This window comes from Trichoderma aggressivum (genome assembly GCF_033847375.1).
Source record: "Trichoderma aggressivum f. europaeum strain CBS 100526 chromosome Unknown scaffold_018, whole genome shotgun sequence".
In the NCBI taxonomy this organism is placed as follows: domain Eukaryota; kingdom Fungi; phylum Ascomycota; class Sordariomycetes; order Hypocreales; family Hypocreaceae; genus Trichoderma; species Trichoderma aggressivum.
The window spans coordinates 352,823-368,014 of record NW_026946384.1 but is presented as its reverse complement, the minus strand read 5'-3'; the positions used below and the strand labels follow the sequence as shown (position 1 = coordinate 368,014).

Genomic DNA, 15,192 nt, shown 5'->3' with positions numbered 1-15,192 from the left:
TCGTATTCAGCCAGCCTCGTGCACTGAGGAATACTGCTAGTGGCTTCAGACACGAGAAGAGAGCAAAACGCACGTTTCCTGTGAGACGGTTGCTTCGCAAATGATTGATTGAAATCGCGGGTCCACCACAAGGAGCTGTCAAGATCAATCTTGTGCGGCCGCGCCTGACTCTGGACATCAGCCTGCCCGCGCGTACGTGTATTAAACACGCCCTGTAAGCACCTTGTGCCTCGCGCCGGCTGAACGAGTACTCGTAGGACTTGGTTCCCGCAATAACCCCCAAAGGCCCAAGTGTCGTCTCCGTGTCATACAGACTCGTACGAGGTAATTTGAAGCCCGCCATGCGAGGAGCTTTTGCCACGACCACTGGCACCTGCTGGAGGCCCATCAACCCATGCCGCCATGCCCCCCGTCTTTAACCCCTCGCACTTCTGCGTTGACAGCGCTAAATGGATCTTTTTTGGCGCGACGGCTCCAGCGAGGCTCCAGCGAGGCTCCAGCGAAGCTCCTGGCCTCTCGACGCAAGTTGGGGGACCTGGCGATCTCTCCAGGGGCCAGATCGCTCGGCGTGGGTGACAGAAGGAGGCCTAGACAGGTGGAGCCCTGTCATAACTTACTTGGAGCACTGGCAATGGCCATGGGCCGACGACGTGCTCGACTCGCTGGCTGCGAGGGAGGCCTGGCCTGGCCCTGTTGATGCTGGCCGAGGCCAAAAGCCGACGACGGCAACTGGCAGGAGATCAATTTTCCGAGCCAGGGCGGCTGGAAATTAAAGTTGGCGCCCTGCGATTGGCCAATGTACGGAGCCAGTGTGCGCGCCTTTGGTGCACTGTCGCTTTTGCACTGTCGACTGCCCCTCAAGAGTACGCGGCGGCTCGTCCCTTTTTGGCCTATCCAGCCCGTACTGCCGAAGCGCGAGCACAGTGCGCCATTTGCCACAACCCTTGTCGCTGTGGCTGCCCCAAGCTTCAGCCCCTCCAAGTCGACGACTTGACACTACCAGTCAATACTCCGTATTTTGACAAGCTTGCCAAGGGTGAGGCGGTCATCGAAAACAGCTCAACGGCCTTATCTCTCGCAGCTAACGGACCGTTGTCGTATCCTCTTGCTCTCCAACTGCAAATATCGTGTAGTACAAGCTACTCGCCTTGCTGGTGTTGGCGGAGATTGTACCAAAGAGGCGTCTCCCTCCACCCCCCTCCCGGTCCAGAATGACAGGTTTGAGATCTCCAAATCAGGCCAGGGCTTGCTCTAACTGACATGCTTTGTTCAAGCAGCTTCAGGTCCAGGTCCGGGTCCGGGTCCCAGGCCTAGGTTCAGGCCCAGGTTCAGGTCCGAGGCATGTACTCGTACGTGCCGTGCTAGTGTTACGTAGCATGTCCCGCGTCGACCAAAACAACAAAACATGTCGCCATACAGGTACACGACGGAGACCACCAGCCAGCTCTCCTCCCAAGGATTCGCCATCTCAGCGTGTACTCGTGCGTTGTTGCACAGCGGTGCTACTGCGCCGTTGCTCCGTACTCTCGCCAGTGGGGGCCACGTAAATAAAATCGTTCCTCCAACGTATTTCCGGCTCAATGGTGAGCTTGCTGGTGAGCTTGCTGGTGAGACACCTGCACGTCGACCGGGCTCTTCCCGTTGGGCTAAGAAACGTCGATGAATATTGATCCACCGTGATCCGACGGCATGCGGGCTGGGACCAGGTTGTCAGTGATGGGTGCCCTCAATGCCACAAGGGAATCTGGGACCAGGGCTTCGCCTAGGCGAGCATCCTACTCGTACAAGTACATGGCATTACTCGTGCGCCTAACAACCTGCAAAAGCTTCCCACTGGTAAGCATCATTTATTGCATATGTCCCACAGCTGCCAAAGTGCTTCATCGCTTAACTGCTCAAGCAGACTGGGGGGCCAATATTTACTATAATCTGTGGGGCCGGGGCTGCTCCAAAGCCAATGCGGCAGTGATTTTCTACGGGGTACGGAGTAGATATCAATACTCGTACGAAGGTACGGAGCACCTTGCAGGCATGAAATACGGAAGCACCAAACAGAGCGCAGGCAATTCCTTGGCATACAGATGCCATTCGCAGTAGCGCCCGCCAGATCTGTTTGTCATGTTCAGGAACGTCGGTAGGGATTACAACACTACGCCGTCGATTACTAGTTCTCATCGTCGACTTCAAAAGTTTCAGATGGGCATCGAACCTCGTCAGAGACCTCTTCGTACCATACCATTATGCAGCAGTGCTGCTACGCTCCATTTACACGCAATGTCCTCGCTAAACTCGTCAGTCATGGAGCCGACCCCATCCTATGGAGGCTCCCAAGAAGATCCCCCCTCATTATCGTGCCGCTCTGCAACAGGTACGGTTACAGATACGGAACATCAGATTCAATGTTTTCAAAACAGACTTCGTTGCCCGAAATAGTACCAAAAATAGCACGTCGTTTCGGCCAAACATAAACACGGCGACAAAACTTCGAGGCTAGCATTGACGCCGTGAAACAACAAAGTTTTGCAAAGCCCAAGTTTGATGCACGCCTTGACCGAGTTTATATGGCGTATGTACTCCGTTCTTGTGTACCTCCAGGCACCGCACAATTATATACTTACATGATGCAGACGCAAGTGGCGCACATTGAAAAAAAAAAAACAAGCCTTCCCAGTAAGGCACGTGGTACTGATATCGGCATATGCCTCTCGTACATTCTTGGCCTGTCGAAAGTCAGGCTGCGTTTCACTTCACCTAACCTGGATCTCAGCTGCCCACATCGAATCCCGCGCTATCGGAGATGATTTCCTGAAACAACACCCATACGCTGGGATGCCTCCTGATTCGCTCGCTCTTCGCTCTACGCTAGACCGGTTATTATCCTAGCCTACTCAGCTCATCATCGGCTTGCGGGCGTGTCATTGTGCTAGAAGCGACAAGCCAGTGGGCCGAATTGGCCGGACGTTGCAGATTGACGCGATGCACCTAGTATGAGTTACTCGTACACCCCAGAGATCTCTTAATATCTTACGGTGGACACACAAGCTTCGTCGGCAACGAATGCCGCTGCCAAAATACCCCGTCTCGCGGCACGTCCCATCAGAGAGATGTTGAGTCTGGCAGGTTGCTGAGAAGCCCGAATGCTTACAAAGTACTACAGAACAGTGCAGCGGCTCAGGAACAGAGCCAAGACGGGCAAAAGTTTCTCAGCACAAGTGTGCACTTCTTTCAATGCTGACGCCTTTTGCCATGCTCCATTCCACTATTGCCTATTTGGCCCGTCTCTTCTCCGTAATACTACAGAGTTACGTGCCCGTGATTTGACCATACTTGTACATATGGGGTGCTCTGTGCGAGGATGCACAAAGTAAAGAATCGGGCGCAATGCCGGCCCTGACCAGGCAACAAGAGGTCTGGTGACAGCAAGGGCAAGCATCCCCTACCCACACTCCCGAAGCAACAAGGGGGACCGTGCATTCGCAAGCCCAACTCAACTTGGCAAAAGACACATTCTGCAATCCAACAGCAACAGCTCCCGGAGAGACGAGACACACACAAGGCGGCTACCAGGGGCTCTCTGGCTTGTACGCCACACCCCGCGAAGCCACCAGAGGCTCCCAACCGCAGACCGACACAAGAAAAAGCTCCTAAGCCTCAGCTGTCATCAGACGACGGCCATGCAAAGGACGGAGTGTTACTACTCCATATGCACAATGATGCTCGAGCTCCTTTCTTCCTTGAGCTCGTTTAGAAGCGACTCATTCCAACTCAGATTTGAAAATGTGATACTGTACCAAGCATGACCATGCCCAAGACTTCTAAAAATAAAACACGCAGCTCTGTTTAGGACTCCTACGAAGCTACGAGGACCAAGATCAGCCAACACCCAGTCGTTCAGGGGCAAAACCCAGTGTTATTTGTGACAGGTACCAAGTACTCCGTACTATTGCGGTTATTGTGGGATCTTCCTAATGCCCGCCAGCGTTGTGGTTTCGAGCCGTCTTTAGCTTCCATCCCGAGCGTCTAGTTGTTGCCGCACATGCTTTATGGTGCTGACACCTTTGGCACCGCACATCTGGAGCAGCGGTAGGGAGCCACCTTGGAAAGATCAGCCAGTAGCCGGCCTCCGGATCATCAACGAAAAAAATGGGATACTACGCCGGATAGCGACATGCCTTGGCACCTTCTCGACTTGATCCAGCGGCTGATACTCTCTTTGATGGTCACATTCACCGCTTCTGAGCAACCGTGGTCTTGATGAGCTAGTTCCCGGAAGCGGGTTCGGAATCTGGTGATAGAAGATCGGCTGCTGTCCTGAGCACGACATGGCATGTTATCGTAAGAAGTGATACCCAGGTAGCGGAATAGAATCCTGCTCTTGGGTCTGTCATACAAAGTACTCTGGAGTCGGAATCTTGTACCAAATGGTGGTGCACTTCCCAACTTTCAGTATGGCGCGGAGCACGTCTGCCTCTATGTCAGCATTGTGCATTACTACGGACAAGTGCACCCGCTCCGCAAGAAGAAGAACGTGAGCATTTCATCAGTACATGCCATCAGAGTTTCGGTGTCTTGACGGGTGAAGTACATGGTTGAGTCCAGCAGGGTGGTTGCCTTGTGACAACCGACTCACGAAAGAACTCATTCAACCACATTTGAAATTACCAAGCTATGATCCCGGTGCGAATCGCAACAAATTCTTATTCTGTAAGTGCGGAATCCGTCCACGCATCGACGCGGGCAACCGAAGCATCCACCAACCATTTGGTTTCAGAGCCTTGTCATTGCATACAAGCAATGATCGATAATTCCCAGAGATAGGGTTTGATGTGCTTTTGTCTCGGATAACATGTGGCACGACATGGACCTACACGAGCTCGCGTGCGTCGTCGTGCTACTCAGAGATAAAGTCTCCAAGAGGGCTACTCCGTGCATGCCACTAATGTCCGATATTGCCTTGGATACGACTATAACAAGTACCACCGGGGGGGCGAAAGGCGAATTGTTCCTCCATTGTTCGTCTCACGATTAGATTGTTAACCAAGCCATTTTGCTTGGCACAAATGGGAGAGGATTTCCCACTCCTTCGTTTGCCGATCAGGCCATTTTCTGCAACGCAGAGATGCGATTGGACTCCTTCGAACTAATGGCAATCCAGGTATATACGAGTATACGGAATATTTATGAATCTTTGCCGGCTAGTATCTGGAAACGCAAGGAGGCTGTGCCTGTTTTTTCCCACCCTACTGTTGTGTGTGAAAATTGTACCACCAACATGTTCGACGTGACCCTGTGCCATCCCGAGAAGTGTTCATTCAACAACGTGGTGGTGCCGGGTAGCTGCGCAAGTTCTCCCAAAGTCATCGATAGCCTGCTCCTTTTCGTGTGACAGGCTGGGGGAATCAAGATCTTATTGCTTTTGTGTGCCTTGTTGATGTCTTACACCCGTCGTCATCGGGAACACGGCGTAATGCTCGTATCTTTGGAGTGTTCGGTATATCATGCAGCTCCTTTTTGCATCCAGCATTCACAGACGCACCGCCAACGTCCCTGTTATGCATCTGGTGTTGCACCGGAAATCTGAATGGTGTTCAATGCTCTAGCACGAGGACACGCCAAACAGACGAAAAAAAAAAAAAAGAATGCTACCGTACCCTTTTCTCTGCATGTCAAAAGAAAAAAGGAGCCGACATGGCACGGTTCTATAATAGCCTTGTTTTCCCAACCGTCTGCCTGCAGGCGCCTCGACTTTTGCCATTGGGCTATGACTTGACACGGTGATCCCCGTGGTAGGGCTGCCTTGCCAGGGTGGTCGAAAGTCATTCATGCACGCTTGCCCACCCTGCTTAGTGCCCGCAGGCATCTCAGCTACAGGCCGCTGGCCATTGGCTCTGAGAGGTCAACCGGTGTGAGAAGCACATTTCTATGCTGTACAAGGGAGACAGGGGTAAGGGGCCTATCGGAGACAACCTGGCTTGGCAAAAGTGAGGGCCATGAGAAAGAAAGCAAATGCCTTGTCGGAAAGAGGGGGGTTCGGCTCCGTACTCCGCTCCGTGCCTCGTGCATATTGGGATTTTGAGTGGTAGGGGGGAGGAGTCATTCTAATCCTGTTTTTGCCCTGTTGACACCGGGAACAAATATGGGGAGGAGGAGGGGGGAAGGGCTTCCCCCCTCGTCCTGCGCGAGTACGGATGACAGGTGCATGCGAAGTGGAAGCTTTGAAAAGAGACAACTACCACCTTGGCTAGGAGTAAACATGACGGGAGCAGAGCATTGGTCGATGTGGGGGGTGTCGACGGGCATGAGATGATATGTTCGGATTGTGGGCTTGCTCTCAATACCTCCTTTGTTTGGCAAGCATCCCGAAGATACCATTGGATGTTTCTTATTTTTCCTTTTCAGGGGGGGCTATTTCCCCGTTGGATAGGCGATCCAATGTCGCTGGGTTGGAACGCCGTAAACGGGCGGTGTCCGCGCTTGAGGTTGAACGTTTCACATAGATGGACGCCGGTTGTCGTTGGAGTTTTGACTACTGGAGCGCCCTATTGTCCGGGTTTTGCTGATTTGTGAGATGTCGGATATACAGAATCTGAAAAAGATGATGGATGATTGGAATTGTAACGAGTTGTTGTTCAGGAGGTGAAGGAAAAAAAAAATAGACTCACGTAATACTTTGCTTTCAATAGTGACCGGCGTTCAAGCTCTGACGTGAGCATTGGGTCGGGGCTGGCATACTGTACAAATTTAACTTCAGTCTTGCCCTTGTAATCCGGGTAAAATATGACGTGTGTGGATGTGCGGACCGGTATTTATTTATTATACATTGTACATTGTAGGGATTCATGTTAATTCATGGATGGGACTGGCTTGGAGACGTTCTTGTCGTGATTAGTAGGGGCGTAAGCTGACGCGTATCTGCACAAAAAAAGGTAATAAGATACCGACGAGAAGAAAAGTTTGGAGTAATTATCGTCCTAAAATATATGAATTCCATACAAGAGATGAAAAGCATCAATGAATCCTATGAACAGAAATAGACTTAGTTATTGAGCTGTTGATAAACGATCGAGTAAGTGACTTTCATCAACAGCGCTGGTAGTGGTTCTAGGTTATATCACTTTTTCTTTAATAAACCACACTATATAGAGTAAAAAAGAAGCTAGAGTTAGAAAAGCGCATGATCATCGAGGGTAGTATCCATGGTTCTCTCTGAATTCCTAGCCTATATCATGCTACATATACAAGGTGTTCTATGAAAGGGCGACCTTTTTAGAGCACCATCGAGTGTAACATATGATGAAGCGCTTGACTTTTCAGGTCTCAAATATAGCTTAGGTACTGAGGAGAAGAAAACAACATCGGAATATGGTAGGTGGCTATAGATGTCTGCAATGATGGACAAACATCATGCTATAAGACTATTCTGTTGCAAACCAAACCAATACACGAGGTTTCTAAAATAACTGCGCCTCTCATTGACCGAATAAATTGGTCTCTAACTGCCATCACTTCCAAGTCAAAAGGCTAACAAAACACCTCAATTCACAAAAGTGGAAAGGAATGCATGTATATTTCACGGCAACCCAACGCCGCTGATTTTATATCCAAGCGTACATCCGTGGTATCATCATACCCCAAAAAACACCTTGAAGTGCTACCCGAGCACATTAATGCCAGAAATCCGTGACCTCTTCATATACTCATCCCATGCCCCATGCTTTATGCCCGCCGAAACACCTTGTTTAGTAAACCACCTCCACGGCCTCTGCGCAGAGGCTCATCTCCAGGACTGCCCCTTTCTGCCGAGAGCTGAGTCCCAGATCGTGCGACGCCGGTAGAGCCGCTACCCTTGGTAATCTCAACATAGTCATCACCATCCTCCAGCTCTGGAGGAGGTGGTGGATCAAAGTAGCCCTCAGCAGCCAGCTTGGAACCGGTCGGCATTTGCTGTGGTGAGGGTTGGTGTGCGCGCATTCTGTTAAGACCGCGGTCAAGATATTCGACCATTGGTGCTTTCAAGTCAAAGTTATCGTTCCACGATGGGTCCCTGCCGGCCTGAACATCTTGGATTTTTCGATACAACTCGCCACATCGAGCCATTAGTTCTGCTTCCAACTCATGCTCCTGGCTCTCGACGAATTCTGTCCTCTCAGTGGCCCGCGTCGGGGAGGATGCATTCGTACGCGATCGATCCTCTGCTTCTACATGAGCAAGCCATTGCGTATAATGCTCATAGTCTTGTGCTGGGTCGACAGCGGTTTCGTTGAACGGCTCTCCGCTTTGCTGCTCGGCGCTGCCAGCCTCAAGATTCTTCTTGCTGTCCACAATGTACTGCCCAAAGGATGCACTAAACTCGCGGTAGTGGCCTTTGAGAACAAAACTTCTTCCTGTCCATCCGAACTCGGAGAGTTTGTGTAGTATGGATGTTGCCGAGGGGCACTCCCATGAACTCTCTAGTCCGCGAGAGTAAAACACTATGCATCTTGCTTCTTTCCATTTGGAAAAGGTCTCATGACCATGCTCTTCTGAAATAGTACGGCCAATCATTTCGGGTGAAGCGTCTTTGATGAAATTTTGAGGTACTCGAAGGTTTATGGCATCGCGGATGTGCGATCTTTGGTAATCCGAGGGCGATCGGATATCAAACAAGAGAGTTTGTCCAGGCTGTGATATTTCGAGCAGCCGGCTGAGATCTGCGGGCAAGATCAACAGCGGACCCCCTTCCTCATTAAATGGCATGTTGCCAACCTTCATCGTGGCCAGCCTGTCTGTGACCAAGTCTCGTTCGCGCCGGTGGTGGAACCACAGGCCGAGGTGGAAAGGCTCTATCCCGAGATTGGAAGCGAGGAAGGCACTCTCGCCATCATTTGGCAGGGGCTGTTTCTGGTAATATTCCTCCAGGCGCTTTTCCACGTGTGCAGAGAAGTTTTGGGGCTCCGGAACATCGGTACCGCCAAACGTAGTGCGCCTTTGGGTCTGTTGTTGGTTGAGTATCATTTGCCTGGATATCACAGGGCTGGTGCTGAGAGAAGATGGATTTGCATATGTGGCAGGAAGAGAGGTTGCGGAGCTCATGGATCTGGAAAACGGTAGTTGTCGGCTTGACGGAGATGACGAGAGAACTGGTCCTGGCTGTGGTGTTCCGGGCTGACTGGACGGAGCTGCATTGCGAGCCGATCTCGCATCTCGGGCGGCATTGTTGAAGCTAAACGAGCTTCTGAAAGTCGGCGCAAAGGTGGTGCCAGAGACACCAGATATGAAAGAGGCTGAATCCGGCCCTACCGTCTCCGACTGAAACCGTGCTGCCGGGACGGGAGTTGTAACTGGAGACGGCTGTGGCTTCTGAGCTGCTATGTTGTTGGAGCGAATAAAGGCGACGAAGGAGGTAGCCGGGTCCTCCGGTAGCAGATCCCAAATCATGACAGGCATGGAGACCAAGACCAAGGTGGAGTGGCTTTTGAAAACACCTTGGATCTTGACATATCGGGCCATGGCGGGGAAGGCGTTTAGCCACTGTTCCCAAGCATTGATGTCCAGTCTTTGATCATCCTCCAATGCCAATGATATCATCACATGAGGAGTGTCCTCGGTAGGCTCATTGGGAACGACGTTTCCGACTAGGGCATCTGCAGGACTAGCCGCCCGTCCACCAGCCGTGACCATGGGTGGTGTCAGGTCACCGACAGGGCCTCCCATGGGCTCGAGATCATGGTGAGAGGGGATAGTAGGAAGTGAAAGAGATCTCTTCTCCTCCGGCATTGTCCTTGACAACTCGATGCTTGGTGCTTTATGGTTGGCCGTCATCATAAAGTGAACAGGTGTGGACCGGGCCTCGAAGTGCTTGCCGTTGATGGTGATGGGCCTCGGATGCTTCAGGCGGGCGAGCACCTCGGCGTGGAGCATAGCGGCAGAGAAGACTCGATGTCGCCATTCCTGCAAGACCTCGATGAGGGCGTTTGTGAATGAGTACCTCCCGGGGTCGGGGGCGATGGCGTCCCAACTGGACGCCGAGATGGTCTCGGTGATGCTGTTGCCGGTGGGGAATGTTGCGCTGGCAGCTCCGGCGCAGCAGTCTAAGAGGATGAGAACGTCGGATTTTGATCGTTCCAGGAGTGTCTGAATTGCGGACCATCTGGGCAGTCAGTATCAGTAAAGGTACCTCTTTGGATGAAGTAGTGGAGAATTACTCACTGTAGCCAAGGCGAGTCGGGATCTCGCGTGCTATTAAACCCATGTTAAAATGTCTCTCCACTTGCGCCGAAATCAAGAGTTGTATGAATGAATGAGGGAGAGAAGTCGCGGTAATACTTACGCACACCACGTGCTCTGCCTTGATTCGTCAATCCGGGCATGGCCACCGTAGTAAAGAATGAAAAGAGTATCGGGCGATTCGTGGTCCTTGATCAGTTGGCCAATTCTCATCATGAGCTCCAGATGGGAGTTTTCCGACGGGATGGAAAAGATGTCGGTTCCGAACGCATAATCATCGCGCATGCACTTCTCCAGATCCTCGAGCTCGGGAAGGACAAACAGATCGTCGGAACCCCAGTGCACAAGCAGTGCCTGGACATTTTTGTAGCGCTGAGATGCCCGGCCTCGATTTGGAAACGCCCGCGCCGCCGACTTTGGTCACTGTCAGACTGTCTCTCGCCAAACCAAACGACACAGGAACGGGCAGGGGTCAAGCGTACATCTTCGAGCCTCTTGGCAAACTGGCCGATATGCTTCACATGGAAGCTCGCGCGGCTGGTGTCGTGGGTTGCAGACCGCGCATGTACATCTCGCGCCATGCCCTGTCGCAGTCGATGTGAGCTCATTATTCGCTCTTTCGCAATCACATTCGCATTCACATATACATGCTCAAATCAACACCACAGAGAGAGCAGGGGAGAGGGAGGGAGAATAGGATCCAACATACGGGAGCGCCGTTTCTTATACCAACTCCATCCTCGCGGCCGCGAATGGTGACGTACGGCTGGCCGCTCATTATCTGCTGCACGAGCACTCGGGCTGTATCTGAATCGCCTGGGACTGAAGCAAACATGCGATCGGAGACTAGCTAGCTGTGGGCTTTCGCTTTCCCCAACTTCACCCCACATGCATCCGACTAGAGGATGATTATCGCGGACTCCGAGAATTGAGGAACGGCGGTTGAAGGGACTAGCATGGAGAGAGAGAGACTCTGAAGAGGAGCATCGCGGCCGAGGAAAAGATGAAACAAGCAGCGCAGGTAAATCGAGGCTGGCGAAGAGAGACTTTGATGTCAAAGGCCAAGTGGAGTGAGGACCGTTGCACGTGGATCCTTCGGTGAGGTGTCAAGTCAAGGTGCTGGCCTTGCCGCAAGCCACTCGGTCCCCAAAGCGGCTTAGCGACGTTGCACTTACAGCGCCCTACTTTTTGGCGATGGAGCTGTTTACAGTACCTACAGCACAGAGCTCCTCAGCGGCCGGCACCAGCCACAGCAGCAGCAGCAGCAGCACCCAAGGCCACTAACACAAGATGCTGATAGCCTGTAGGGACATGCTGCAGCACGCGCAGCAGAAAGATCGGTACCTAGCCAGGCCTGTCCAGATCGCACCAGCCACATACAGGGCACGATTCATGCTCGGTGACCCAACGAGGCAATCCTGCTTGTGTTCCCCAACTCCAATTGCCCGAGCCGCAAAAGATCCTCCTGATGGCTTCCGCACAAGGGTTGCCCAAACAGGCCACCGATTCTGCTCTCCCTGCAGGGAACAAGCATCTTCTACAGGATCTGCAGCTCATCATGCTTGATTCATATCAAGGTACGCAACTTACAACGCCAATCGTCTACCAACACCGGTACGCTACACCCAAAACAGGCCCGTCTCCTGTTCGGTGGTGCCAAGTCTTATATCTCCGGTCTAGATGTGATTCGATCCACACTCCGTCTTCTCTTCTCGGTGAATAGGAAGCTTGTTAGTGCCTCGAGGTGTAACAGATGACCTCTACGCAGGTACACAAACGTCGCATAAGCACTACTCGCCGAGGCAACGGTCAAGGTCGAGATGAGCGACGGCCACTTGAAATCTTCGGGGCGGGAAAAGACAATCGTGGATGCAAAGGCGAGAAGCTCAAAGGCATTCTGCCACGCGGCCTCGACGGAAGAGAAGACGCCGCGGTTTTCGGCTTCGACTTCCTGATGATGTTGTTAGTTCATGTTGTTCAGGAATGGTGAAACTGTGAAATGGCAATGTGTTGTTGCCCTTGACTCACCTCTTGGACAATGAGCTGGACGCACAAGTCAAACCCTCGCAGTCCCAGCCGACTCAACACCGTGCCGCCAACAAGCCCGCTTGCGGAGATGAGCGAATCCTTTCCATCAAACACGCAGAAGATACACACTCCCACAACCAGCATGATGACTTGCCAACTGCTCATCCAGAGACCCGCTCTTACCGGCCCAATTCGTCCCATCAGCCAAGGTGCCGCCCATGTGGACAGGACCTCAAACATCACGCCAAGTGTCCTAGCGATGCCGATCTGCATGGAGGAATAGCCTGAAGAGAGGAGGTAGGTAACCATCTGGCCCCCAAAACTGAGAACTGTGAGATATAGAACTGCGCCCGCAATGGAGGGGAGGAATGCCTGGTGCTTGAAGTACAGTGAGAAATCCTGTACAGACTTCTTGATCATGACAACCAGCGGCTGCCAGATTACACTGTTAAAGGTCATTGAGGCGTTGTATGACTCTGTTCGTTGTGTAGTACTCCGTTGCAATGGCATCTTGGCTCGTTGTAGCTCCGGAATGTCAAAGTAGACTCGAGCGATGGTAAAGTACTCGATGGGGAGAGTTGCCGCATTCATGGCAAAATTGGCAACCATGGCCACCTGAGAAGATTGGGCGTCTATCATGGCAATAAATAGTGGCCCAAACAGCTTGCAGAGCAGATCGATCCGCCGCATCTGAGCGTTCATGACCTGAAGGGCGTCTGGGTTTCTTTCTGATACTACCACAACCTAGCAGGTAGCCAGATGTATTAGCACAAACCGGGAACAAATAAATGAGCAATATCAACTGTCTCACCCAATCCTTTTCAACAGAGACTAGATTCAATATCGAGCACAATTTCTCCACGCAGGCAAAGAACGTGACAACTGCTAGCAGCCCTGCTCTTACACCAGAAGCGAGTGGTATATCAGCTGCTAACACATAAAAGACGGCGCAAGATGCCGCAACCACAAGCCTCTGGAAAACTGCTACTTATTAGGAAGCGAGTTTGTTTTAACAATGATTCATCTTAGCTTACCAATGGAGACGCGAACGACTTGGAGTCGGTTTCCCGTATCAATGTACCACCCAACTGCCGGCGCAAAGACAATTGCAGAAAGGCCCCGGACAAGAGCGTAAAGGGACATTGGCAGCAAGGTCCCGGGGAAAACAGATGCTAGGTAGAGCACCGCACCAAGCTCAAAAACTCTAGAGTTCCAGGTGGACAAGAAGTGTGACGCGTAGAGCCGACGGGCGACTGAAGCTGGGACATGCTCGTGGGTTGGCTGGATGCCGTCTAAGCCCAGCAAAGACGTTTGCTCGTCAGCGGATGCCATTGTGCAGACTTGACGGCCAGAATTTGGAAAGAATTGAAGATAGACTCATATTGAAAACTATAGAAGGTAAAAATACAATACATGTGCATATTTATATATATTCCTTACGCCTAAAGCACTGGCTGTTTAACATGCAGAGTCTGAGTTTGCCTCACCGTCAGATGGCCCATTTGGCCAAGCATTTCGGCTCCATGTCAAAAAAGGTGCTAAAAACGCCACGGACAACATCTTGTCCGATTACATAAGGCAGATCTTACCAATAGATGGCCTCGCCGGTGGAATGTGGCCTGATCAATCGCTTCTTGACTCAAACGGATATCGCAACACTTGTGAAATTCAAGCTTGGGTGGGAACGATGCATATATAGAGAAGTATTTATTACGTTACAAAAAGTCCAGCCTCCATGCGTCTCCCAATCTGCTGTTGTCTTCTGCAAGGCCCCCTTGAACAAATACCGTATCCCCGCCTTGCTGCTTCATGACATCTGCGGCAAACCATCCTCGAGCTGCTGGGGCATTCTGTTCGGGGAATGCGAATTTGCGCCATGTCGAGGACTTGACATTGAAGGCCCAGACGTCATCCAGCATTTTTCCAGCTCCAGCATGCCCAAGAGACGAAGGATCCCGCTCTCCAAACATGGTGATTAGAGCATCTTCATTGCTTGGTAGTCGGACTGCTAGAAGTGTTGCTACGCTGCGCGCCTCTGGTCCTTGGACGCCATCAGAGGGGAATGCAATAATATGCCACTTTTGAGAGGCTGGATCGTAAATGTCAAGCTCGCCTCCTTGCTCCGATTTCCCGTCGAAACCATTCATTCGATAAAGGAGGCCTTGGCAACATGCGATTGATGTTCCCCCGCGTGCAGGCCCAGGAGCCAAGGGAAGCTCAGTCCATACAAGAGTCTCGGTATCAAAGGCCCACAGATCGGAGAGCCGTCCTTGGGATGGGCAACCTGCGTGAAGATAGATGGTTTTCTTACCATCAAATGCCATTGCATGGTAGCTGCGGGATGTAGGATAGGTTGCCGATTTGGTGAGAATCCGCTGCCAAGTGGAGCTTGTGCCGTCATATCGCCAGATGCTTCCATTTTCTTCAATCGGATCCATGGCTAGACCTCCACGCCCAGAGAAGAGCCAGACGCTTCCATTGACAGTGACACTAGCTGAGCCAACACGTGCTGACGGTGCATTGTCTAGTGCTGGCAACGTGTTGACTGTGGCTTTCAGTTCTCAAGTCAGACAAATGATTGTAATGGACGAGCGACAGAGCTGACAATACACACCTTTCAACTCGGCATCCATGTCAACTTGATCGACATGGTTGTCTACGGGTTGTCGGGGCAAGAGTTCTCCGCCGAAGATGAAGACTCTGGAAGCATTGGCTGACAAGATATGCGAAGAACGGCAGAGGCGAGTGGCTGCCACAAGCTTGGTCCAACGAGCAGAGATGATGGGAGCCGTCATTGTGGATGATGATACAGAAACACACCTGCAGCTTAACATGATAGAGACTGGAGGTATATTGATTGTGAGGGCGGAGTATGCTTTATTTATACGAAGACGCTTTGACACTGACAATCACCCTCGGATGCATGGACACGGACTCATGAGATCATCCTGTGTCCGA

The 15,192-nt window shown here is 51.7% G+C and overlaps 3 protein-coding genes across 3 annotated transcripts; all 3 read right to left on the bottom strand.

Annotated features, from left to right (window-relative positions):
• Positions 1-7,716: 7,716 nt before the first annotated feature.
• On the bottom strand, positions 7,717-11,041 carry Triagg1_5298 (transcriptional regulator family: Homeodomain; the record flags this gene model as incomplete). The annotated part of the gene is made up of 5 exons (XM_062899796.1): positions 7,717-10,129; positions 10,189-10,218; positions 10,310-10,620; positions 10,689-10,790; positions 10,916-11,041. The coding sequence occupies 5 exons, from the start codon at positions 11,039-11,041 to the stop codon at positions 7,717-7,719; spliced, it is 2,982 nt and encodes a 993-aa protein (XP_062755772.1).
• Positions 11,042-11,869: 828 nt separating this feature from the next.
• Triagg1_5297 (uncharacterized protein) lies at positions 11,870-13,566 on the bottom strand (the record flags this gene model as incomplete). Its single annotated transcript, XM_062899795.1, has 4 exons — positions 11,870-12,157; positions 12,235-12,978; positions 13,139-13,215; positions 13,269-13,566. The coding sequence occupies 4 exons, from the start codon at positions 13,564-13,566 to the stop codon at positions 11,870-11,872; spliced, it is 1,407 nt and encodes a 468-aa protein (XP_062755771.1).
• A 383-nt stretch (positions 13,567-13,949) lies between these two features.
• Triagg1_5296 (uncharacterized protein) lies at positions 13,950-15,029 on the bottom strand (the record flags this gene model as incomplete). The annotated part of the gene is made up of 2 exons (XM_062899794.1): positions 13,950-14,779; positions 14,849-15,029. The coding sequence occupies 2 exons, from the start codon at positions 15,027-15,029 to the stop codon at positions 13,950-13,952; spliced, it is 1,011 nt and encodes a 336-aa protein (XP_062755770.1).
• Between the last annotated feature and the right edge of the window lie 163 nt (positions 15,030-15,192).